At 48.9% G+C, this 25,197-nt stretch overlaps 1 protein-coding gene across 3 annotated transcripts in view; it reads left to right on the top strand.

Annotated features, from left to right (window-relative positions):
• LMF1 (lipase maturation factor 1) overlaps window positions 1-25,197 on the top strand; it is a 175,375-nt gene that overhangs the window by 39,954 nt on the left and 110,224 nt on the right. For 2 of the 3 annotated variants that reach the window (XM_057398154.1, XM_057398152.1), the window contains exons 2-3: window positions 3,221-3,369; window positions 21,554-21,619. In XM_057398154.1, coding sequence (XP_057254137.1) covers window positions 3,221-3,369; window positions 21,554-21,619 — 215 coding nt within the window. The remainder of the gene's footprint in view (window positions 1-3,220; window positions 3,370-21,553; window positions 21,620-25,197) is intronic. The other variant, XM_057398153.1, reaches the window with a different exon arrangement.

Genomic DNA, 25,197 nt, shown 5'->3' with positions numbered 1-25,197 from the left:
TCCCAAGGTGTGATGGCTTGGTTGACACCTTATAGGTGTCACAGTGTGTTTGGGAAGCGACGTTAAAAAGGCTGTGATGCTCAGACTTCAGCAGCGTTCAGCAGATGGGTGGTTATGGCCTCAAACCTGTCTAAGATTGCAAGGGAATTAGTCTGAGGCTTTCAAAGGGTAGACAAGAACAACTGTTGGTAAGTCAGCAGTTCGAAAGGCAAGGTTTGTGTTGATGGATCTCGTAATCTTGCTTTCTAATATCAACTTTCAATAAAGCTAATGTGAGGTGGAGCAGAGCTCCCTCCTTTTGTTATGGATACGCTTGTGGTGTTGAACATGTTCATGTCCTTGAAAGTCTTCATGATTTAGCTGTAATTTTTAGCTGAAACCATGACACATTTTAGCACCTCAGGTAATCCAACCATCATAAGTGCTTGAGTTGCTTGTGGAGTAGCATTGAGCAGGACTTTGGGCATGATGAAACCTGGAAGTGTCGGGATGCTTCCATGCTGAATGGGAAAGGGAAGTACAATGGCTTGGGCATGAGAGGGGAAGGGTATGGGGCAAGGAGCTGCTTGGGGTGGAAGGAAGATGGATGGAGACAGGAGAGGAGCTTCCGCTGCCGAGGGCAGGGTGTGTGACTGGGTGATGCATGCTAGTATGGAAAGCTGATCTGCATGACCATGTTACCAGCTGTGCAGGCTCAGTCCGTCAGGAAGAGGGTTGTTAATAAATCAGAGCCTCTCCCTGCAGATCTGTACTTCAAGCCTGGTTTTTAGCAGGAACTTGCTGTGATCTATGAAGGTCGGTAACAAAGCAAGGTCCAGCACCGCGCTTTGTGCTAGCGAATTTGCCCATTGCTGCGCAGAGCAGCTGGAGCTAGGCAGGATTTAACCACAAGCCAAGGAGGTTCAGCCAGAGACCTCTGAATGGGTGCTGTGACCGTCGTTTGTCCTTGACTGCACTTGCAGTTAAACCCTGTTTGGTGCCATTGTCGGCAGCAGGGAATTGCAGAGGTTATTCCCAGCAGCTGGCAGCACTGTTTGCTCCGCTCCTGCCTCCCGCTGCGGCGCTGAGCTGTCCCCTTGCTGGCACGGTCCATGCCATTGGAACCACAGCCGGGTGCTGTGGCGGTGCCAGGATTCAGGCTTGTCCATCGGAGCAAGCAGCGCAGGTGCAGCTCAACTCGTGATCCCAGGAGGCCAGCGCATACCGGGAAGGCTTCGACTTCCCTCCGGACACACGTGCGCTTGCACACGCGTCCCTGTGGGCTGATGCACGCGCGTATAACCCACTTAATGCATGAGAAATGTGTCACTCAGGATCACAGCTTCCTTCAATGCCCTTTCCCTCCACACATGCAAACACCTCCTGAGGAGTTGGATTTAATATCGGGGTTAAAAAGTGGTGCCACTGGGTCCTTGTTGGTGAAAAGGGATGCTGTTCCCAAAGGGAAATGCATGTATACAGGGAACAGCATAGCATAAATAGAATAGAATAGGGTGGGATTGCATAAAATAGAATAGCACAGATTAGAATAGCATAGAATGGAATGGGTTAGGTTGGAAGGGACCCTAGAGCTCATCCAGCTCCAACCCCTGCCACAGGCAGGGACACCTTCCGCTAGAGCAGCTTGCTCCAAGCCCCTGTGTCCAACCTGGCCTTGAGCACTGCGAGGGATGGGGCAGCCACAGCTCCTCTGGGCACCCTGTGCCAGCGCCTCAGCACCCTCACAGGGAATGACTTTTTTCCTAGAGGCTTGTGCCTTCCCGCTCAGCCACATGCATCCTATATGTCTGCAGGGAACACAGTGATTTACATATGAAAGCGCTGATAACAGTGGGATTCTTGTGTGGGCAGAAATGAAGGAGATATACTACCAGTTTGGTGCCAGTTAGACCCCTAACTGCTGTGTGTAGCTGGGTTTAGTAACAATTAACCTTTCACATTTTGTATTAGCCATTGCTTTCCTGGTGCAGCTGGTTTTATTACAATATACTTCACTTGTCTCAGAAGCGCTGGTTTGGCAGTTGGGGTGTCTGTTCCAGAAAGCACAGGATGTATAGGGGGAAGAATGGGGATTTTTTAATAGCTAATGTATGATTTTTTTTTTTTTAAGAAAAACCATTTCATTTTGATTTAAGGAGCCTTATGTGTATCAAGGTAAAAAAAAAAAAGGGAGGTTGCATGATGGGAGACTGAGATGAGCTCTTAGGCAGAAGCTCTTCCCTGTGAGGGTGCTGAGGCGCTGGCACAGGGTGCCCAGAGAAGCTGTGGCTGCCCCATCCCTGGCAGTGCTCAAGGCCAGGTTGGACACAGGGGCTTGGAGCAAGCTGCTCTAGTGGAAGGGGTCCCTGCCCGTGGCAGGGTTGGAGCTGGAGGAGCTTTAAGGTCCCTTCTATCTGAGCCAGTCTGTGATAATCCCTCTAGGAGAACTCGTGAATTGCAGGAAAACTGAAGGTAGGGAAGCTGCGAGGGCCCTGCCTGGGCAGGGAAGAGGAAGGTGCATGATGCTGTGCTTTATTGTCTTGGAAATCCTTGCTCAGCAGAAGGATTCATGCCTGAAGGAGGTGGTGTCTGTCCCCAGGGCCATGTACCTGTTATGGAAGGGGACAGGCTGCATTATTGGTGGGGCTGGAGATGGTGCCACTTGCCTGGTGCGTGTTAACTGCATCTTCCACGTCCTGTTTCCCGTGACACCAGGTAGGGATAAGCCTTTCCCCATGGTGCTTCCAGGCCTTTATGTAAGGCTGCTACGTAAGAGCCAGAGGTTGCTGCTCGGTTAAGGCCCAGCGCCTAAAATAACAGCGTTTTAGTGGTGGGATTTTGATCTCTATCCTATGCTTTCAGGCTATTAGGTGATTAAACCACCAGGGGTTGGAGCTGGACAAGCATTGAGGTCCCTTCCAACCCAAACCACTCTATGATTCGTGCTGCATCAAGTAACCATGTAAAGATCAAAGTGCTGCTGCGTGTGCTTGGAGAAGACCTACACAAGCCAACAAGCCAAACATAGGCACACACTGTAGCTTAAAGCATCAATCCCCAGAGTGTTGTGTGTCTGTTAGGGCAGAGTTGGTACCTGCATTCCTCCAAGTGGAGCTGAAGAAGCATCAGTTACAGTGCGGATGGGTTTTTCTGTGTGGATGTTCACAGGTTGTGAAAGGATAACTCACAGGACTCAACAATAACCATTTTCTTTTTCATTTCTCCCATGTTGGCACCACAGGATGGGAATCGCAGCTCCTGGAAACAGGTTTCCTGGGGATATTCCTCTGCCCGCTCTGGACCCTCTCCCGCCTGCCCCAACACACTCCTCCTTCCAGCATCGTCATCTGGGGCTTTCGGTGGCTGATCTTCAGGATCATGCTTGGAGCAGTAAGTGGGACTTCCCGTTGTCTGCATTTTTGAAGTGACAGCAAAAGAGCTGTCTCATCCCAGCAGCAAACCTGGTCCAACGCAACAGAGTCCTCTGGTTTAGGGATTTTTCTGGTTACAAGGAAGAAGAGTGTAGCAGGAAGTGCTTCATGCTCTGGTTCACCCCGTCTTACAGCTTACTATTAGTGTTTAGTTTAGGGTGGACAAACATAGGAGTAAGAATATCAGTGTTGATATGTTGGTGCTGCTCTTGTCATTGGCTCCTGATAAGATGCTTGGGAATCCAGTGGGTAATTCCAGGAACAAGGAGCTTTACCCTGAGTTATTTTTGCTCTGTGTGTGCTTTACTGCATTGTCATTCTCTGCTCTGTGTTTTCAAAGAGAACAATTGCTGCATTACTGTCCTGGTGCCGGTGGAAATTCCCAAGCAGCTTGTAAAAGAATCCATAAGGAACTGACACATCTTTGTTAAAATAAAGGTGTGACAGGGGTGTTACCCTCTCATCTCGATCCACATTTAGGCCATTTCAGAATATCCCACAACTTTAAGGTAAGGATTGTGACTATAGAAAGAGATTGACAATCCATGACACCCAGTGCTGGGAAACACAAGTTATGTGGTCACCAAGTTTGCATCCTGTTTTCCTTTTAAAAGAGGAGCCTGAGTGAGGTTTGCTTTGCTCCTGCTCATTTGTAATATAGATTTTGAATTATGGGGCATGTTGGATATGAAGGAAAACCGTGCTCACCAAATGTCTTTGTTACTGTTATCTGTGCTGCTGCTTGGTTTATCTGGAGAGCAATAACTCTCCGTTGTCTCAGGGAGAGCCTCTGCAGAAGAGCTGCCACCCCACATCCCTTGTCTGTTCAGGTCACTGATATATAAGTAACAGGCATGGGAGAGGCAAACATGGAAAGGTCATTAAGAGGGGATCTATACAAGCAAGTGGAAATCAGTGATTGATGGTATCTTTAATGTTTTGGGGCCCAAACACATGCATGTTTCCTTCTCAGCCGGGCTAATGATGCCTGCAGGCACCGGGAAGCGAGTTTAATGTGTGGAACTGAAGTATCCTCCTGGAGCAGAGGTTCACCTGCTCCCAGGCCATCTTTGAGCTCTTCCCTCATGGGGGCAGGAGCTGCAGCATGTGCACAAATGTGTTTGTGAGGCTGTTTTTCCCAAGGGTGGGATTGACTGTGAATTTATCTTCTGTAGAAAGAAAGTGAAGGAGCACTGGAGCACTGATACGTCTTTGGACTTTCTACCACATAAACCACAGAAGTCCATAGAGCTGGTGGAAGATGCCTTGAGCAGCACATGAAGCTCAGGGATGCGCTGTGCCTGCTCCCCTGCTTTGCTGCCTTTTCTTTTGTGTCTCCCTGTTAATCTCTCTCCTGTTAGGAGGTGACTGTTGCTCCTGATGATGCACAGCATCCGCAGCATGGTCCTGCTTCCTTCTGCTTCTGTCTTAGTCTTAACCAGGTTTGTTGCTGAAGCATCTGAGCTCCATCAGTCCTGGGGTGAAAGTTGGACTTGAGCTCCCTTGGAGCTGGCGGGGCTGGCCTAGGGGAGGCCATGCAGTGTATGAGAAGTAAAAGAACCCCATCTGTATTCTTGCAGGAGGTGAGGAGCAGGTTCTGCTTCTGGGGTTTGATTGGCAGCAAGTGCTGGGCTGATCTCAAATATTGCTACCTTTTTAAAAGGCATAATTACATGATTCAATCTATATGTTTGATGTGCCTAATAACCCATTAGTGCAGGATGTAAAGACGAATGCTTCTTGGGAACATACAGAGGCAACAGAATAGCGGTCCCTTTGTGTGAGGAGCAGCTTGTTAGGAAATAAGTGATGCAAACAGACATTCACGGGGCGGATTTGCCTCAAAAGTCCTTGATGTCTTTGTCATATTCCTTGTGACTCTTTGTCACTCTGATTTCTCGAAGCTTGGAAGATGCAAAGTGTTGGTTTGTGTTTCCACAAGCGGGTAAGTAGAGGTTCTTGGTTGCCAGGCGTTAACCAAGGGCATTAAACTTGCCAAGAGGAGCAGCTCACGCTGTCAGTGAGGTGCTTTGCTTGGCATCACTGCCTGGTGGTGTTTTGGGTTATTAGGATGGATTATTAGGTGTTTTGTCATCTGCGGCTGCCTGGGGAGACATCGAAGGCACAATGGGGCACTCTCAAAGCCTCAGCCCTCTCTCAAATAGATATGTATATATATCTGTATATAGTTTTCAGCAGACAGAGTTTGCTTCCCAACCGTTCCGTTCCCCGTAGAGCTGTCGTGGGACTGTGTGCATTTGATGGGGTTGAGCTGATGAATTGTTACCACCGTGTTGCTGAAACTTCATAGTAGCTCTTTGGATCCTGAAAGTCATTAGTGTTTGCACACGTGAACCATAAATACAGCTTCTGTTCCTTCATTAGCTCAGTGTCTAAGAGACATTGCATGTGTAGTTGCTCAGAAACGTGAGAATTTGATTTTCATCAACACCTGTGGGTGTAACTATAGTAACTCTGATAAAACTTAGTAACTGAAAAAGCACGTGTAAAGGGATGGGAGTGGGAGAATGTGATTTAACTGGATTTTGGGAGAGCCCTAGGCAAGGTTTATCCCTGAGCCCCCTCCAGCCAGTCTCATGGGTAAGGGGTTGCAGTGCTGGGTGCTGGGGTGTCTCCTGATTTCTCTATCCTGTGGTTTTCCTGCCTTGCAGGAGCTCCAGCAGCCCCATCCCACTTGCTGCGGAGGAGCTTGGGTTGCATCTTGGTGTGCATCAAGCTGAATCTTGACTTGCAAAGAGGGTGCTTTTGACTATAGATTTTTATGATTCCCCCATCAGTTATTCCCAAGGGTTGCCTTTGCTTGTTGCTCACAGCTCCTCCAGCCTCACACCAGAGGGGATTTTTGACAAGAGGCAGTTAAATGTGGGGCTGCTCCCTCCTATCAGCACATCTTGCCATCAGTAAAGCAGATATAAACAGGGTGTGTAATGAGTTCAGGTCTAACTCTTGGCATAGGATTGCCTCTTCCTCCTGGAGCTGGTGAAGTACAGTGGTAGTGGTGGGACAGGGCAAGGACTTACCAGAGAGCAGAGCAAGCAGTGAGTCCCCTGTAAGAACTACCCAAGTGTTTGGGACAGAAAATATGACTTGGGGTCTGGGATGGGGAAACAGGTCCCAAACTGAGCCAGGGTGAAACTAGGATGAGCACAGGCAGAGCAGGAGTGAGGATGTGGGAGCTCTGTCCAGCAGAGGATGCTGTGACCAGCAAGGTGCTGGGACCCCTTCCTGCTTGGGCAGATGTGTAGAGCCTGGTGCTGCCAAAATCCTGTTCGGTCCCATGCCAGAATGTGTCCTTGGGTCATTACATCTTTGGCTTAACTGGGGAAGGCATTAAATTGTGGTCAGCTTTGAGTGGAGGAGACAGGAGTGGCTTTTATGGGGGTGTGTGATGGCATTTGGACATGGGCTGTCTCCTGCTCCATGTTATTTCAGGTTTGGAGATACTTGAGGTATTCCTGAAGGTTTTAGTGAGTGTGTATGAGCTGTGCACAGCCTGGATTGCTGCCACAGATGAAGTTAGTGGGGAAAGTCATGCAAGAGAATCCTGCCTGGAAGCATGAGCTGCTGCTGGTTTACTGCAGCGCTGCGTGGCCACAACTGCAGCTGGCACTTGGAGGGCTGGTGCTAAAGGCAGCATGGAAATGTCATTATCTGGTTACAGCTGGTGTTCCTCCTGTAAAACATGAGGCACATGAAATGCCTTTAGGTCAGGTTGGATTTGAGGCCAACGAGAAGCAAGAGCTGAGACTGAGGTTTCTTGCACCAGAGCAGATGCAAGTGTTTACTGCTTGTAGCTGGCACACGGACAGGATGGTATCGGTGTTAGCATTCCTTCTGGAAGTGCCCGGCAGTGATGGTGTCCTTTAATCAATGTGGCTTTTCATCATCTCCATTTAAAGCCTTCTCCCATCCCTCTTCCTTCACCACCTTTCTCTTTGTGAGACAAACCTGGAGTCTGGCAGTTCTCTGTATTGCAGCTGAGGGCTGGTGGTTGCTGTGCTGATAAAGCAGATCTGAGCCCAATACAGGCTTTGAGTAAGGGAGATGTCAGTGGGAATATCGGTCATCAAGAGGGTTAAACGCCTCAAGATTTCCACTCTCTTGGTCTCACAGGCCTGCTGCATCCCTGTTCCATGGGGGCAGAACTATGGTCCAGGAGCAGCCATCCCTGGCCAGCACAGCTGCTAACCAGTATGGAACAGTAGAGGGTTGCTGCTTGGATGTGTCTGCTTTGGTCCAGGTTTCTTGCATGATGTCTCTCAGGGAATGGAGCTGGTGTCACTGCAGCAAGGGTTTTTCAAACCTGTCCAACAAGGGAGGAAAGATGTCTTTAGCATGTCCTGAAGGAAACTGAGAACTGACAGGCACTTTCCTGTTGTTCCCTATGCTTTGGGTGACGGATCCCCTGTGATGGACAGGACCCATCAGTGCCCCTCTGCTGCAAGTACTGTGCACCTTAGAAATCACCTGCAGAGCTTCTCTGTGCTACCCCCTCCTGCACCTCGTTACCCTAGGTCCTTTTCCCATTGCCATAACCAGGTGGAGATACTGGTGCTGTGCAAGCAGTGATGCTTTATAGACACATACGTACGGGTGAGCCCATATGTGTGCAACGTGGCTTGCTTGGACTCCTCGTGGAGAGGTGGCTGTTTCTCAAGGGTTTCCAACAAGCATTTTGCATTGCAGCAGGAGGGGTTTGCAATGTCCTGTTAGCAGCAGCACTGCTGAGATGTGTACAGGAGTCAAAGGACCAGGTTGGTGATGTTTGTGAGAGTGATGATGTGATGTTCTGTACAAATAATTATCACTAGTAAAGGTACAATGAGGAGGGGGGGGGGGGGGGATTCAAGCTCTGGGGGTGTTGGGAAGCATGTTGGGAAACTGGAAGTAAATAGGGAATTAAGGTGGAGCTGTGTCTTGCAAAGGATCACAGACATATGGAATAAGTTACGAGGGAAGGTGGCTGAGGCAGAGTATAAGTGAGTCTGAGACATCTTGATTAGTTTCTGGAGGAAAGGATTGAAGAGTGTAGTGAAAAAACAGGGAAACAGGATTTAAAGCACATTACCACTTTAATTTAAAAGTGCCCAAAGCAAGGAAATTCAGATTTAAAGCTGCCAATCTATCACTGGCTGCTGCAGGTGTTGGAGCCAGGAGGACTCTGCGGGGTCTCTGTGCAGATGGGTCCGTGCCCTCCAGGCTCTGCTCCCTGGCTGGGGAGCTTAAGCCCAAGCCTCAATTTGCCCCAAGAATTAGGTCCTTTTAATATGTGTGTTATGTTATGGTGTAATAATAATATTTATAATATATATATGGTTTATATAAGAATATTATAACAGTCTGCTCTGTGCAGTGTTCTGGTGCGATGCCCTTAAGACTGTTGTGAGGCTGCTCCCTCCTCCCCAGGCTGGTGGCAGGGCATGGGACAGGGATGGGGCCACTCAGGGAAGGGTTTTTCTTCTCCCACCTTACCTCCATGTACTGGAGAGCCTTTCCCAGGATTCTGGCCCTGTGCTCCTCCTTATGCAGGGTGCATCGTGCAGAGGGTCCTGAGGTGCACCAGGAGAATTTGGGGAAGCCCAAGTGCATCTGTGCATGCGGTGTGCCTTGGCTGTCCGTCGCCTGGGGTTACTTCCTGTAAACAAGATCTCTCTTTATTTGTGTTTTCCCACTTTCTGGGTTTCCCTTTCTAAACATAACTCCCTCTGAACCCCGCAAGTCCAAGCTCTGCCTCACTGAGCTCTCCTGGTGCATCCTTGGAAGAAGCCGCTGCGGAACAGAAAAGTCCCAGAGCACTTTTGGCAGGCAGAGACTTAGAAAATAATTTAGATCCTCTGGCATTTTAACACAAAAGATGTTTCCCCTTTTACAGGAGGAAAAAAAGCTCCTTTAAAGAGGCAGTCTTGGGAAGGAAATAGTGCAGAAAGATTTATAATAATTAGCAATAAATGCTTCCACTGACTTCTCATCATTGTTTCTTAGTAAACGTTGTCCGTTTTTCACAGTGTTTTCACAGAGAAAGATCAGTTCTTTCCAGATTATTTGTATCTCATTAGATGTTTAAGCTCTTTAAATCATTCATTCGTTTTCCTATTAGAAAAAAAAAGCTTCTTTTAAGCAACTGCAACGAATCACTTTAGAATTTCATGTTCAACTTCGTGTCTCTAAGTTTTGTTTTTGCTTGGATTCTGTTAAAAAGTGTCAGAACGTGGGTGGCATTTGAAAGGTTACTGGAAAGGGTGGGGATGTGATTAGCTAATAAGGGAGATGAACTTGCTGGCAAAAACCAGGAAGACTTTGAAGCAAACAGAATCTGGATGCCTGTAGTAAAATCGCATTAAATGTAATGAAATCAAAGCTGGAATTGAGGCGATCTCTGTAAATATCAAGGAGGAGAATCAAACGGATGTAGTTGTCATTTCGGTGACAAGCGTGCCCTCATCCTGGGCATTACGGCTCTGAAATGGAGAATAATTATTCTAATTTGTTTTATTACATTAGCGTGGGTAGGAGGGAAGAAAAGGAGCTTTCTTTTATGGCTTTCTCATTATTCATAGGCGAGCGCGGCGGGGCCAGGCTCCCGGCTCCCGCGCCGGGGCTTCATGGGAATTTTTGGAAAATGATGTCTGCAATGTTCTGACCTTTGCCGTCCCAGCTGCAGCCCTCCTCCTCTCTGCAGGGATCCCACACTTGACTCCTTAGCAACCTCCTTTGTGCCTCTGATCTCTCTCCATTTGTCTAGTAATAGCCCTTGGCAGGAAGACTTGTTGTTCCTTCGGTGGCTGTAAAAGGCCGGGAGCCCCTAATGCCAAGTACTTTTGATAAATCCCTTTCACCCACTCCTTGCAGCGCTGTCTTCAAAGTCAGTCAGATGCTGGTGCAGTCCTGGTGGCTTCTCAAAGGGGCTTTCTGGTGGCTGAGGGGGAAAACCAGTGACACAGACAACAAAAATCAACACCAGTGACTTCTCTTTCAGGAAAGTGTTTTCCAGTCCCTGAGTTATTTGGCAGTTGGGTTTTGTGCTGATGCTGGTTTGGCTTCTGAGCTGGACCAGCCTGGGTCCCTTGCAGCAGAATTCAGATGTTCACCTCCTCCATGAGTGAGACGTGTCCTGGGAGCTCAGGGGCCTGGAGGCATCCTCAAAGCATCAGGCAGGTAGGGTTTGTTCACCTGGTGATGGGTTCTTCCAGAGGATCTGGAGCCTGGTCCTATAATCTGCCAATCTCAGACCAGAAATCATGTTCTCCATGTGATATGGAAGCACCATCATTGGACCTTGAACACTGCCAGAGATGGGGCAGCCACAGCTTCTCTGGGCACCCTGTGCCAGCACCTCAGCACCCTCACAGGGAAGAGCTTCTTCCCGATCCGGATCATCCTTCCTGCACTGCAGAGCTCGAACCAGGTGGCAGAGCCTGCAGGTGGGATTTGAGGAGGGTTGGACAGGTCCGGACCAAATCCAGCCTCTCCCACCACCGTGGTTCATAGCAAGCCCTGCACCAGGGTGCTCTGCAGGTGAAAATTTGGGCTTTAAATTAGGCAAGTATTTTAAAGTATGAAACCAATTTTGATAGCCATAATGTGAACATTGAGGTATGGAAGGGCCTTAGAAACTGTATGGCTTTGAAAAAGCTGGAGCCTTTGCTGGGCTGGGCAGTGAAATATTGTGACTGTTCTGAGGTATATAAGGAAAAAGAAGTCATAAACCAACCTCATGGTGTTCAGAGGCAGTTTTACACATCCAGCAGCAGGATGGTGCCACTGCTGTGTATCACAGCTCTAATGTCATACCCATCAACTCTGGTGAATACAACATTTGGGGATGGCATTTATTAGTGACGCTGAAATAAAATCCAGAAAATATTCAAGATTTATCCTTTCAAATGCAGAAGAAAGCTGGAGCAGTGTTTAGTATTAGGAATTCAGTAGTGTGGTCTAAAGGCATCATGTTGGGTCCCTTGGATCCAAGTGCTTTGGGTGCCAGGTCTCGCACAGCCTCGGTTCAGCTCAGCCGGCTGTCCCCTGTCCTGTAATCCTTATATGATTGAAATTTTAACTTCGTAAAGCTCTTTTGTCTTCCATGAACTTGGGGTGTAAATTACAGCTGTTTTGTCTTCAGAATATGTTGGTGTATGTTTGGCTTTCAAAGGATGCTGAAACCACGTTTTCTGCAGGTGGTTGTAGGCAAGGCACCAGTTGGGATCTTCTCTGGGAGTGTTTCATATTTATATAATGAAAAAACATTAAATCTAGAATTTAGGGTTGCCCTTCATTGAAATTTTTGCTCTTTTTCACCCATCTTTTGTAGCATGAAGACACAGGAATGTCTTTAAAGTGACTCTATATCTATCAGGCTGGTGCCCCATTCCCCACCCTTCTCTCCAGAGCGGGTATCAAAAGGGGTTTGCAGACATAGCTTGAGTCACCAGCCTTTTTCCCAGCTTCCCGTGCTATTGGCCTGTCTGTACCACTGTTCCCCCCCCCTCCATCAGCATTAATTTTGGGCTGAAAAAGTCTCAAAGAGAGCTTTGTTCCTCCTTGACGCTCACTCCAGGGAAAAAAGGAAGGAAAAAAAAAAAAGGAAAAAAAGGAAAAAAACCCGTGGAAAATCTGACATCTGCATTGTAGAGAAAAATCAATAGATAGGGAGGAATATAATTATCCCCCACTCCTGAAGGAATTTTGAAGATATTTTTTGTAACAGTGACTCATATCGGCTTCGAGCTTGAATGACATTTTAATTATTTAGGCTTTTTTTTTCCCCCTTTCACTTTGAATCACCAAAGTACAGCAGCCTGGAAGAGGTACAGTTGGGCAGAGCAATCTGCTTGGGATGAAAAGGGAAGGATTTGGGAGTTCAGCCGCTTTCCCTCCCTCGGAGCTGTGTGGCTCAGGGGGTGCGGAGCGAGATGCAGCACCGCGGTGGGTGATGGATCACCCCGGGTGAATCATGTTTGCTGGCATAAAGTACGTAAGGAAACAGTTTGGAGATGTTTTGCTCCTTATGGGAAGTGTAAAATCCTTATGGGGTTGTGTGATGGTGCATCTTGAACTAAGAGTTGAGCCTGGGTGTGATCTGTTGGGGAAGGAGGTCAGGAATGAAAGAGGGGCTGGTGGATGGGGGAGAGGGAGCAAAGGCAGTGCTGTGGATCCTGTTTGGGTGTAGGCAGATTTAATCAGCTAATTAGAAAGGCAATTGGAAGGAGAGTGAACACAGGAAGGAGGGAGAGGGAGGTCTGAAGTAAAGCCTGGAGAGCAGAGACTGTGACCAGGCAGAGATGAAGTGAGATCTTAGTGGGAGGTCTGGGGGAGCTGGAGGTTGGACCTGTGTGGACCTTCCCTGGAAGATTCTCCCCCTTGTCTCCATTGAGGTGGCTGAGCTGCATCCAGGTGGGATGACAGCCTTGGGACATGCAGTGGACACTTAGAGGGGAACACTGGAGATGGGTTTGTGTGGTTCTCATTGTCCGTGGCAGCTGTGATGTGGACATGGTGGAAGGGCTTCTGCCCACCTCTCCTGGGATGGACTCACATGGTTCCCATGCTCTGAGCCCTCTGCTGGTCCTGGGGCAGAAGGTCTGGGGCAGGTCCTGGAGGCCCTGGGGGGTTCCTCTTTATGGGGCTTCCAGTAGTGGTAGCAGGGATCTTCACACCTCAGTGTTTAGCTTAATCCTAATGGCAGGGGTTAGGAATGATGTGATAAGAAGGAGCAGCGCCCAGAAGCGCTCCTCTCACTGAAACAGTGCAGTAGAAAAGTAAGGACCCCTTCTCTTCACATGCCCATCCTCTCTGTGATTTAAGATGATCCCCACAGTGTAAATTCAGCTTTCAGTGTCCTAAAACCAAACAGAGAGGTGTCTTTGGAGGACACAGACACCAGTTGCATGGCTTACATCCCTCTCTGGTTCTGCCTTCCAGTCCTGTGTTACCTTCCCTGTGCCACCATGCGCCATGGAGGTTTGGGATTTGTGCCATGATTCAATCAAAGTCATGAATTGTAGAACACAAAAGCTGTTCGTAAACTTGCTCTCTATGACTTAGTTTTCCCTGAAATCCCTTTTGTTGGATACTCTTTCAATGATGGGGAAAGAGAGGGTGCATGTGAGGTTACTCAGTCAAGCAAGACTGGAATTGATTCAGTGGGAGTGAAGGGGTGATTTTGATTTCCACTCCCAAAGTCCCCTGGCCGCCAGTTGGCAAACATTGCAAATGTATTCAACAATCTACTGCATTTGAAAGAGAATTTATTACTCATAAATAGCTATTTTTCAGCAGGATTACTGAGTTTTACAAACCAGACTTGTTTGGTGCCTTGCTGGCTGGGTCATCCTGCAGCAGGCAGGAGGAGGATGTTTTGCAGTGTGGGTTCTGCTAAGGATTTGCTGGGAAATATGATGTTATTTCTCTGGTTGCTTGTGGATCTGCTCAGGTGACTGTGTGGTCATCTTTGCTTTACCACTGTAGTAAGTTATCAGTGCTAGTGATGATGCTGGAGGCAAAATAGGGTCTTGATCAAGTACATGTGATCATAGAATGGTTTGGGTTGGAAGGGAACCTTAAAGCTCATCCAGCTCCAGCCCCTGACACAGACAGGGACACCTTCCACTAGAGCAGCTTGCTCCAAGCCCCTGTGTCCAACCTGGCCTTGAACACTGCCAGGGATGGGGCAGCCACAGCTTCTCTGGGCACCCTGTGCCAGCGCCTCAGCACCCTCACAGGGAAGAGCTTCTGCCTAAGAGCTCATCTCAGTCTCCCCTCTGGCAGGTTAAAGCCATTCCCCTTGGCCTGTCCCCTTGTCCCAAGCCCCTCTCCAGGTTTCCTGCAGCCCCTTCAGGCACTGGAGCTGCTCTCAGGTCTCCCCTTCAGGAGCCTTCTCTTGTCCAGGCTGACCCAGCCCAGCTCTCTCAGCCTGGCTCCAGAGCAGAGCTGCTCCAGCCCTCTTTTACCTATAGCAGGCCAAGAAAATATAAGTACAGTGACAAAAGTCACCCACCACACCTGCAGTGCATCCAGGGCTGGGTGTGGGAGATGCTGTTCATACATGCCCAGGAGCACATGGATGGAGCAGGGCTGGTGGATGGAGCACACATGGAGGCTAAGCAAGGACGTTGCAGTGGCTCTGGTGATTAAAACCAGGCATTTTACTGAACACCGTTCAGATTAATAAATAAAAAGCCCTCAATGTGATTTTCCTTTCTCTATGAGAAACGCTGCTGAATTTAATGCTCCTTCATTGCGAGCCTGGGAGCACCGGAGGTTGGTGATTTCGAAGCACAAGCAGGTGCAGCATCTCCATCCTCTGTTGTGCTCCTCAGACATGCCCTGAAGGGAGCTAGCTTAGGAGGGGAGAAGGTATTGAGCACATATTTCATTCTGGATGCTAATTCAATCCAGGGTGAACATTTTATAGTTCTCATGCGGGGAGGTTTCTGAGTGTGCAGAATGGCCTGGAGCCACACTCAGCTGTAAATTAATATGACAAAGATCTCAACTTTCCCCTTCCCCAGGCCGGGTTTTCTTATTACTGGAAGGGGCTGGTGTGCACGTTCTGGCTGCCACGAGCTGGGCTGCAGTGCTCAAACCCCAGCACGTCTTTGTACCCCCCATCCCAGCAGTATGAATTTAATAACTCTGGTTGGAGCTGGATTCAAAGCAAGGCCACGGAGGTGAAAGGGCAGTTGCTGGTTCACCGAGCCACCTGTTTCCTTCCCTTTAGCTTCTATTTAATTTGTATTGCTGGATAGCTTTCCCTTCTGATATGTGGGGATTTGAAAGGCCCGTCACCCACCCGCAGTGTCCAAGCAGGGATCTGGGGGGGCTTGGTTTTGTCTTGGGGTTATAAGTGTGCGAGCGTGCATTGGACTTTATCATTGGGAAAAGGAAATAAGCTTTAAAAGCCATTTTCTTCCCAAAAAAAGAACATATTCCCCCTTCTTTAGGTTTATATACTAATTAGACAGAACACAAAAAGGGAAAAATATAAACTGTTTCCAAAATTCCCAATCTTATGTCTCCAATCCTTATGTCAAAATAAAGGCAGAATTCAAGTTTTTAGTTAATGCCCTGCTAGCTCAGGGCTTGGAAGAAACTTCCTAAGTTTGCCAACTCCAAAAAAGCGGGAGAAAAAAATCCCCTTTTCAAGTTATTTTGGAATGTAGATAATAAGAAACAAGTTAGTGCGCTGAGCTTCCTATAGCACATCTTTTCCACGTTTCCCAAATGGTTGCATTGCCATAATGAGCATTGTGCCAAGCTGGAATAATATAAAAGCATGTATAAATGAGAACAATGACTTCTTATAATAGCAGTGAGTGGAACTGAGCCGTGACCCTCACTGTGAGGGTGCTGAGGCGCTGGCACAGGGTGCCCAGAGAAGCTGTGGCTGCCCCATCCCTGGCAGTGTTCAAGGCCAGGTTGGACACAGGGGCTTGGAGCAAGCTGCTCCAGTGGAAGGGGTCCCTGCCCCTCACAGGGGGATGGAACTGGATGAGTTTAAGTCCATAAATACCCATATGTATTGTGGCGTCGGATTGTCTGGGATCTGGAGGTTTTCCTTGGTATTTCATACCTATGAAATGTGGTCAGTGTGTTGTAAGATAACCAGGAGTAATGATGTTCCCAGCTGGCATATCGCCCCCTGTGTGCAGGCAAGTTTAATAAGGCAGGGAGATGGTTGTGTTGGACAAGGAGCTGGAAGTGGGATGGGAAAGATTTTCCTCTCCTTTGGTGTCGTGTTGTATTCATGTCTTCGGGATGCTGCAAAAAGGGATGGTTTAGTGCATTGAGGAGCTGCCTAGTCTTCAAAGTGAGTGATGGTGGGAACACAGTGAGCTGTCATTTCCTACCTGTGAGCATCGCCAGCTCCTGACAGCACGAATTAGAACTAACAGGTCAATTTTGATGTTGTATCAAAAACCACATGGTACCTAGAGATGCTTGAAGACCACAGGGAGAAATTAAAGGTGGGAGGATAGACGGGAGCATGGAAAACACCAAAAACTGGAAACTGCAGGTGTTGCATTTTAATTTGCTTCCTCATCCTTGAACTTATTCGTTTCAGAGCCCAGAGGCTTGTACACGTGAGGGAAGGAGCAGTTGGGCTGAGGCTGGTACAGCAGGTTTGTGGTAGCGGCTGCCTGTAGCTCTTGCCTGGAGGCTACTGAACATTCCAAATACCTTTGTGTGTTCTTGGATCTCGAAGGGATCAGGCAGATCCGACTCTCAAAGCACGCCCTCCAAAAGAAACGGAAAAGGCCTTTGTTGGAGCATGTCCATCCTGGTCGGTCCCACAGTCAGGAATTGCCTCCAACCCAGCGAAACACCGGGTTTGGTCTTAAATCTGTCCCGTCTGAGGCGGCTCTGATTCAGTCGTGTGTTTATGAGTACCGGGCTGCATTGGAGCCTGGAGATGGGCTGGTTCCTTTCCGTCCTTTCCAGAGATCCACCATCTTGTGCGTGTCTGGATCCTTCCCTTGAGTTTGATCTGAGAGGAGATCGTGACGGAGAGCGGAATGGCGGCCATGAGGGAGATCGTGACGGAGAGCGGAATGGCGGCCATGAGGGAGATCGTGACGGGAGAGGAAGGGCGGCCGTGAGTTGAGATCTTGAGGGGAGATGGGAAGGGCCATGAGGGGAGATAGTGAGGGGAGAGAAAGGGCGGCCATGAGGGGAGATTGTGACAGAGAGCAGAAGGGCGACCGTGAGGGGAGAAAAGGGCGGCCGTGAGCTGAGATCTTGAGGGAGGTGTGGAAGGGCGGCCATGAGGAAAGAGCAGAAGGGCAGCTATGAGGGGAGATCGTGAGGTGAGAGGAAAGGCAGCCATGAGGGGAGATAGTGAGGGAGAGTGGAAGGGCAACCATGAGGGGAGATTGTGAAGGGAGAGAAGGGCGGCCATGAGTTGAGATCTTGTGGGAGAGCAGAAGGGCGGCCATGAGGGGAGATTGTGAAGGGAGAGAAGGGCGGCCATGAGTTGAGATCTTGTGGGAGAGCAGAAGGGCGGCCATGAGGGGAGATCATGAGGGGAGAGCAAAGGCAGCCATGAGTTGAGATCTTGAGGGAGAGCGCAAGGGCAGCCATGAGGGGGGATCGTGAGGGGAGAGGAAAGACAGTCATGAGGGGAGAGGAAAGGCAGCCATGAGGGGAGATCTTGAGGGAGAGCAGAAGGGCAGCCATGAGGAGAGATTGTGAGGGGAGAGAAGGGCGGCCATGAGTTGAGATCTTGAGGGAGAGCGCAAGGGCAGCCATGAGGGGAGAGCAGAAGGGTGGCCATGATGGAAGATCATGAGGGGAGAGGAAAGGCAGCCATGAGGGGAGATCGTGAGGGAGAGTGGAAGGGCAGCCATGAGGGGGGATCGTGAGGGGAGAGGAAAGATAGTCATGAGGGGAGATTGAGAGGGGAGAGGAAAGGCAGCCATGAGGGGAGATTGTGAGGGAGAGCAGAAGGGTAGCCATGAGGGGAGAGAAGGGCACCGTGAGTTGAGATCTTGAGGGAGAGCAGAAGGGTGGCCATGAGGCGAGATCGTGAGGCGAGTGGAAAGGCAGCCATGAGGGGAGATCATGAGGGAGAGTGGAAGGGCAACCATGAGGGGAGACTGTGAAGGGAGAAAAGGGCAACTGTGACCATGAGTTGAGATCTTGTGGGAGGGCGGAAGGGCGGCCATGAGTTGAAATTGTGAGGGAGACCAGAAGGGCAGCCATGAGGGGAGATTGTGAGGGGAGATCGTGAGGGAGAGCCGAAGGGAGGCCATGAGGGGAGATCATGAAGGGAGAGAAGGGCGGCCATGAGTTGAGATCTTGAGGGAGAGCAGAAGGGAAGCCATGATGGAAGATCATGAGGGGAGAGGAAAGGCAGCCATGAGGGGAGATCATGAGGGAGAGCAGAAGGGCAGCCATGACAGAAGATCGTGACGGAAAGCAGAAGGGCAGCTATGAGGGGAGATCGTGAAGGAAGAGAAGGGCTGCCATGAGTTGAGATCTTAACGGGGAGCAGAAGGGCGGCCATGAGGGGAGATCGTGAGGGGCGACTAGGGGCAGCCTTGACGGGAGAGGAAGGGCAGCCATGAGGGGAGATTGTGAGGGGCGACAGGGTTCAGCCTTGAGGGGATAGGAAGGGCAGCCATGAGGAAAAATCATGAGGAAGAGCAGAAGGGCAGCCATGAGGGGAGATTGTGATGGGAAAGGAGAGGTGGCCGTCAGGGTGAGTGGTGATTGTGAAGAGAGAGCAAGGGCAGCCATAGGATGTGAGGGGAGATCACGAGGGGAGGGCAGGGGCTGCCATGGGGCATGAGTGTAGGTGTAAGGGCGGCAGCTGTACAGTGTGAGCCACAGTGAGGGGCAGATGAAGGTTGGCTGCAAGTGGAGATCATGAGGGGCAGCCATAAGGGGAGACCTTGAGGAGAGAGGAGGCGTCGCTGTGAATGGAAATCGTGATGGGAGATCAGTTTGCCCTGAGTGTGATGGGTTAGTGGTGGCCTTGGCAGTCCTGGGGTAAAGGTTGGACTTGATGATCTTTAAAGGTCTTTTTCAGCCTAGTTGATCCTATGATTCTATGATCTGTGGTATGGCAGCGTAATGTGCTGCAGCTGTGGGGTCCAGGCCAGTTCAATGTACACACAGGAATCTTGAAAATGGATTGGGAATTGTTAGCAGACTGAGAGAAATACAGTGAATGTGAAACTCTGGCAGATGGGGGGATCCCCATTTCCTCCCCTCCTCCTTCTGTCCCGTGCTCACTTGGACCCAGTTACCATCTCTCAAACTAAGTTTGCACCTTCAAGAGAACAGGAGCTGTTAGCGGAAGCCAAATAATATGGGAAGAGTGTGTAAATCCGGAATTGATCCGAGCATGGAGCAATAAGGTATGTGAGAGCTCATCCTGGCTGTGACCATATCCAGGGATCCACAGCTCTTCCAAGTGGGATTACTGAGGGAGGCACTATGTGTCATCCTCCTTTCCTGGTCCTCCTCATCAGAAACAGAGCTTTCGTGCACTGCGTACTCTTGTTTCTTGGTCCAACTTCATTTAAACTCAGATGCCAGTGTGGGAGTGGAAGTGGACTCCAAGACAGCAGCAGGGGAAAGAAGCCTTGAAACGCCCCCTAATTATGAGAGTGGGAGTTTTCTGTGCTGCAAACCAGATTTGATATTCAGAGCTTTAAGTGACTTTTCCTGTTTGAAAGCTTTGTAGTAAACAAAATGTGATTAACAGTCCCTTAGTGACTCATTGCAGGGAAGATTTGGATTTTCACTACGGTGCTTTTCTATCCTATACTTGTTTTAATTATCCCTGCTGAATAATAGAACTTGATTACAGCCTGGCCAAGGTAGGAGGGGAGGTCATCAAGATAGCTGTCCTCTTAATATTCTAGCATTCTTGCACAGAGCCTTTCTCAGTGTCTGTCCAGCCTCTGTGCCAGCAGCAGCACATCCTGTGAGATGCTATCAATATATCCTGTAACTGTAGAAAAGGTTTGAGGGGCAGAGTGAGCTGTGGGTGACTCAAGAGGGGAAGATGAAGCTGTGGCTGTTGACAGCAAGGCTGTCTTGTCTCTGCTGCAGAGTCTCTGCTGGAGAGCCTCTGCTGCTCCAGCCCTTGCAGAGTGATGGAGGAGAGAGTGATGGGATCTGCTGGGTAACTCACTAGAGAGGAAAACTGCAGTGGCTGGTACCCACTATTCTGCTCTTCTGTCACACAAATCCTCTGTGGTATCACTTTGCATCCACTGTGCTTTTCCCTGTGCCTTCCGCACCAGCTGTATTTGGGGTTTGGTGCTGGTGCTGGTAGGGGGTGTCCCTTTCATGAGATGGAGGCTTCCCAAGCCGGGGTATTTCTTCTCATAGTGAAGAGCTTCTTTCTAAGTGGATGTTTCTGGATATTTACTTATAATGTTGGGACAGTTTGGGGCTGGGGATGGATCTTTAACTGGAATTTGGAATTTTCCTGAGTCTCAGACACATTAAACTATGTTTAATGCTCCAAGCAGAGATATATTTTTTTAAACAATTTGGATGAAACCCATAGGCCAGGATGTGCCATAGAGCATCTTCTCCTCTGAGGTCTCAGATTTTAGCATTGAAACATCACTGGTCTCTTATTGAAAACCTTCCCTAGTGCAAACATAAAGAAGCTTCAGGATGCTCATGGTGTATCCAGGAACTGGTCCTTACAGGAGCTCCCTGTATTTTTCTACTGAGGAAGGCAGGAACATTGCAATTAGTAGCAATGTCAGAGGTAGGCAAATACCCCCTAATTGTATGCAGATGATAGAGCTGGTTCAACCTTTTGACTAGTGAAGCTTTCCTCAATTTGGGATATTGTGATCCTAATCAGGGACCTTTCCCATACATCAAAGCTGACAAGCTGAACCCGCATACCTTGGGGCTGGCACGGCTTGATTGCAAGGCTTCCTGCTAGCAGGCTCATCCCTGGCCAGGTGTCTTTCCTGCTGTGGACGACTGATTCCGTTCTACTCTTCATCACCGAGGCAAAGAAATTTAATCCCAATATTACTGCCAGCCCTGGAATGGACCCACTGATTTGGAAATTTCACCCTCTTGTTGCCCTGAAATATCAATTCACAGGAACCTCTGATACCTGCTTATTTCATTGCCAACCTCTAACCTAAGGTGGAGCAGACCTGTCATTAGGGCATTCATCTGTGTTTAGATCTGTCAGCTTCCTTCCCCTTCTGCTCTTTTGTTTCTCTAATTACTTTGATTGCATCGCTGGGTCCAGCTCTGTGAGGCTGCAGGTCCCATCCCTGCCTCTGTCGCTGATTCCTTTTCTATAGGTGGCTTTGGGAGAGGGAGACACCTGGGTCTGGATTTTGAGATTGTGACCATGGCATGTTTAGTTCTGCAGGTGCTTTTTCACTGTTACACAGACATGGCCCAGTGGCAGAGCTTTGTTTTTCTTACTGCTCCTCGATGCTCTGCACCTCCTGCCTGGTACCTGGTGATGCCGGGAGCCAGTGTGGAAGCTTTGCACTTCCCTGCTGTTACCAGCTGTCCCTGTAGTTGAACCAAAGTATTTGGCATCTTGCAATAATACCTTGACATACAAGATAAAGTAAAATATAATATTTGTGACTGTATTTTCTGTCTTTTATTTCTTTTCCCTCCAGGGTCTGATTAAAATCCGAGGAGATCGCTGCTGGTGGGAGTTAACTTGCATGGATTATCACTACGAGGTGAGTGATCTGCACATCGAGGATAAATTCTTTTGTCTGCTTTACTTTGGTAGAAGAATTTGCTCTCCATGTTTTCTTTCTTTATCATAGCCTTCTGTCTCTGGCAGAGCAGCAATGTCTGTGTGCCAGCTAGGTGATGCTGTTTTTCCCACTTGCATTCCTAAATGATCAGCTTCTCTCTTTCCCTCCCCTCACCATCATGGACTGATTCAGGGCAGACCTGAACCTCACTGAGAACTTCCTCTGTTAAAATCCTGCAGGAGAGGAACAGAAAGGAGTTTTCATTGTGTTGAATGCTTTCTGCTTATACTTCCAAAACATGGATGTATGTAGACAGAAATAGAGCATCTCAGTGCTGTCCAAGATGCAGAGCACTAATCGCTGGCAATTCAGAATCATACCATTTTATCTTTTGGACATCTGTTGCAGTGATTACATTGCATTCTAATTAGAAACTGTGGTTTGAGTTCTGGCTCTGAGTGTTGTCTCCTCTGTGATTATGGAGAGCGGAGCTCAGCTTCCCCTCTCTTTTACCTAGATTTTTGCATTTGTGCTTTGTATAAACAGTGTTAAAAAAGAAATTGCTGCGTACAGCAACGCTCCACTGGGCAAGGAGCCCTGGTTTAGTGAAGGAGACATGGTACTGGAGCAGTATTCCCTCCCTTAGATTAATAGTGCAGCCACTGAAACCTGCACACCATGGTATAATGCCTCTGCTCTATAATCTGTCTCAGCCCGGGGCAGTTTCTGGTGCTGGGTTTGTTGGTAAGACCTGAGCTGTCAGTCCCTGGGGATATACCTTCGGGGTGATGTTCTCAGTGGACCTTCATCACGTCTGGAAACCATTTCCCCTTTCCAATTAACCCTGGCAGAGCCTGACTTCCCTGACCTGCAGAACGTGTTCTGAGGTGTTGCCTATGAATGACTGTGCAGGGCAAGCACTGAGCAATGGAAGTGGGGATGCTCGGACAGGACCTCAGTCTTTCCACCTTGTATGCATGGGATTGCATGTGAGTGCCAGGGACTGTGTTACCAGTCCTGTTAGAGGATTGGGATTCCTCTTCCCAAAATAGGAAAGAGATCCATCAATTTCCCAGGCGCTGACACTTTTATTTTTCACTCCTGGTTAAGTGGTTGCTTATTGTGAGATGGAATTTTGCGGGTCCAGAAAGCTGTGTGTTTTCAGCTTTAATGCTCCTTTATTTTTCTGTTATCTTTTACTTGCAATGGGTTTCACTCACTGAATGCCCATTACAGAGGCTGCTCAGTGAGCTCCTGTTGCCCTGTCAGTATCCTGCTTCATTCTGAGTAAAACTTTGGATGCAAAGACCCTTCAGTGCTGTCGCTCTTCATCTCAGACCCAGAGGTGGCTGCAGTAAATTGTCCTTCCTTTCTGTCATGCCCTGCCAGGCACCTGGCAGCAGGCTGAGAAAAGCCAGCTCCAAGTGAGCCCCCCAGCACCCCCTGGCAGGCTCCGCTGTGACCCCAGCCCACATCAGTCAGCCTGCATAATTCCAGATAGTTCAAATCAAAACCAGAATCAGTTCTGGAGCCCACAAGGGCTAATTAAGACCATTCCTGTCATATCCATAATGCAGGATCCCCAGCCTGTATGAGTAATTGGGAACAGGGACAGGGGGCAGATCACATTATCAATATAAATTATTTTAATCCACACAAAAGAAGCTGCAATAAGAGGAAAATGAAAGAGGCCAAACTTCATCTCCCAGTGATAACATAAGGGTGCAATTCACCTGCTGATTTCAACCAGTCAGAAGGGAGGAAGAAAAGGGTGAAGCTGAAGATACATCTGCAAGGAGGGGAGGGAACTGAGAATCTGCTCGTAATTAGGATGATATAACTGGGTATTGGACCAGCTCGTAAGTGGCCTTGGGCCAAGTGGAGTCTGCTGTGATGTATGTTGGCCACCCCAGCTCTCCTGTTCCAGTCCTGAGCTGCAGTCCAAAATCTACATGGGCTTCTCTGCCAAGAGAATTAATGAAAACACATGGCCTCCATCTCTGGCATGGTGAGCGCGCCCTGGACTATTTATTTGTAGTAGAACCAGCAGCTATGCTGGTGGAAAATAACATTTCCCCTTTTGTCAGGAATCGTGTGTGAAATAGTAAAATGTTGTTATGGCTTGGGTAATTAAACGGAGCATATTTTCCCTCCCTCTTTCCTTTCTAATGTGCAGGGCCTTAATCCCAGCCTTTATGGAGATCTGTTCCTCAACTGAAGCCTCTCTGTTTAGAGGGCTTACGATCTGTAATGCTGTGTAATTTGGAGAGGGAAGTGGCAGAACACATGGTTTACATAGGAAAGGTATTTTCCTACCAGCCTAAGTCTGCTGTGATCCCTGAGGGGTAGATGGGCTCCAGTGAGTGTGGAAGAGAAAGGCAGGCACTGATGGAGATGAGAGGACTTTGCTTCACCACCATACCCAGCCTGGCACATGGAAACTGCTTGGAGGCTGGGGTGGAGGTAGAAACAGTAGGTGGATTAATCATGGCTCTGGGTGCCAGGAGTCCCAAACTCTAATCCCAGTTTGGCAAAACACCATAAACAGGGAGTTTAACCTCCTTCTGTGTTAGTTTCTTTGCTAACTTGTCCATAAGCTCCCAGGTAGGTGCATTATGTTTGCACCCTGGTGTGGATGTAAATCAGGGCTCCTGGTGCCCCAGAGCTTCACTTGCAGATGTGTCCACGTTAGCATGTGAAAATGGACCTGCCTGGGAAGTTACAGGTAAGTGATGTCCTGGAGTCTGATGTACCATGGGCTTTATTTGTTTTCTGTTGGCTTTTGTCCCTGTAAAAAGTCCCAGTCAAAGGGAGGCTTTTGCTCAGTGGAACCTCTTCCTGAAGCAGTTTGTGCAGAGCGAAGCTGCTTCTGGGTTTCAGGTCTGTTTGTCATCATGATTATTAAGCATTTATCTACTGTGTACATAAAGGTTTACAAATCTGCTTGCAGTAGTTTGCAGGCTGGAGTTAGATTTCTGCTTCCACTGGAGCATATGGCACAGATCCCACAGTGTTCAGCAGCATCTCATCTGTTGGGGAAGACAGAGGCAGCCTTGGTTCCCGGTTTGTGTGAGAGGGGAGATGTGGCTGAGCATGTCCCCCTCATCCAGAGGCGTATTTCAGCCCCTATGGAGTGCAGCATCTCCCTCCCATATCCAGGCTCCCATTGCACCAGGGGAAAAGTCTGCTATGGAAGGTTCTGGCCACTCAAGGCTGTTTCTGGAGCATGCAGGACATTGCCCAAGCATGGGTGGCAGCGGCTTCTAACTGCTATTAGGTACCAGCTCTATGAGCCAGGCATGGGAGCAGAGAGCACCAACTTGCTCCCCAGGGGCCCCTTCCCACTCCCTCCTGTGCCAAGCTTTATCTGGCCCAAGCTTTGCTAGTTCTGGGTGTGCTGCTCAGCTGGCACGAGCACAATGTCTTAACGTGCTCCAAATGGAGAAAATACTCTTGTGCAAGACCCGTATTTTACAACCTCCCCGCAAACCTGCAGCTCCCCGACCCTCAGTGCTTGTGCCGCAGAGCACCTTGCGACCATATGTGTTGGCACAGGC

Source organism: Pezoporus wallicus, unplaced genomic scaffold (genome assembly GCF_028554395.1).
Source record: "Pezoporus wallicus isolate ANWC-B61680 ecotype Strahan unplaced genomic scaffold, APGP_CSIRO_Pwel_v1 contig_6274, whole genome shotgun sequence".
Taxonomy (NCBI): domain Eukaryota; kingdom Metazoa; phylum Chordata; class Aves; order Psittaciformes; family Psittacidae; genus Pezoporus; species Pezoporus wallicus.
This window is presented reverse-complemented; position numbering and strand designations above follow the sequence as displayed.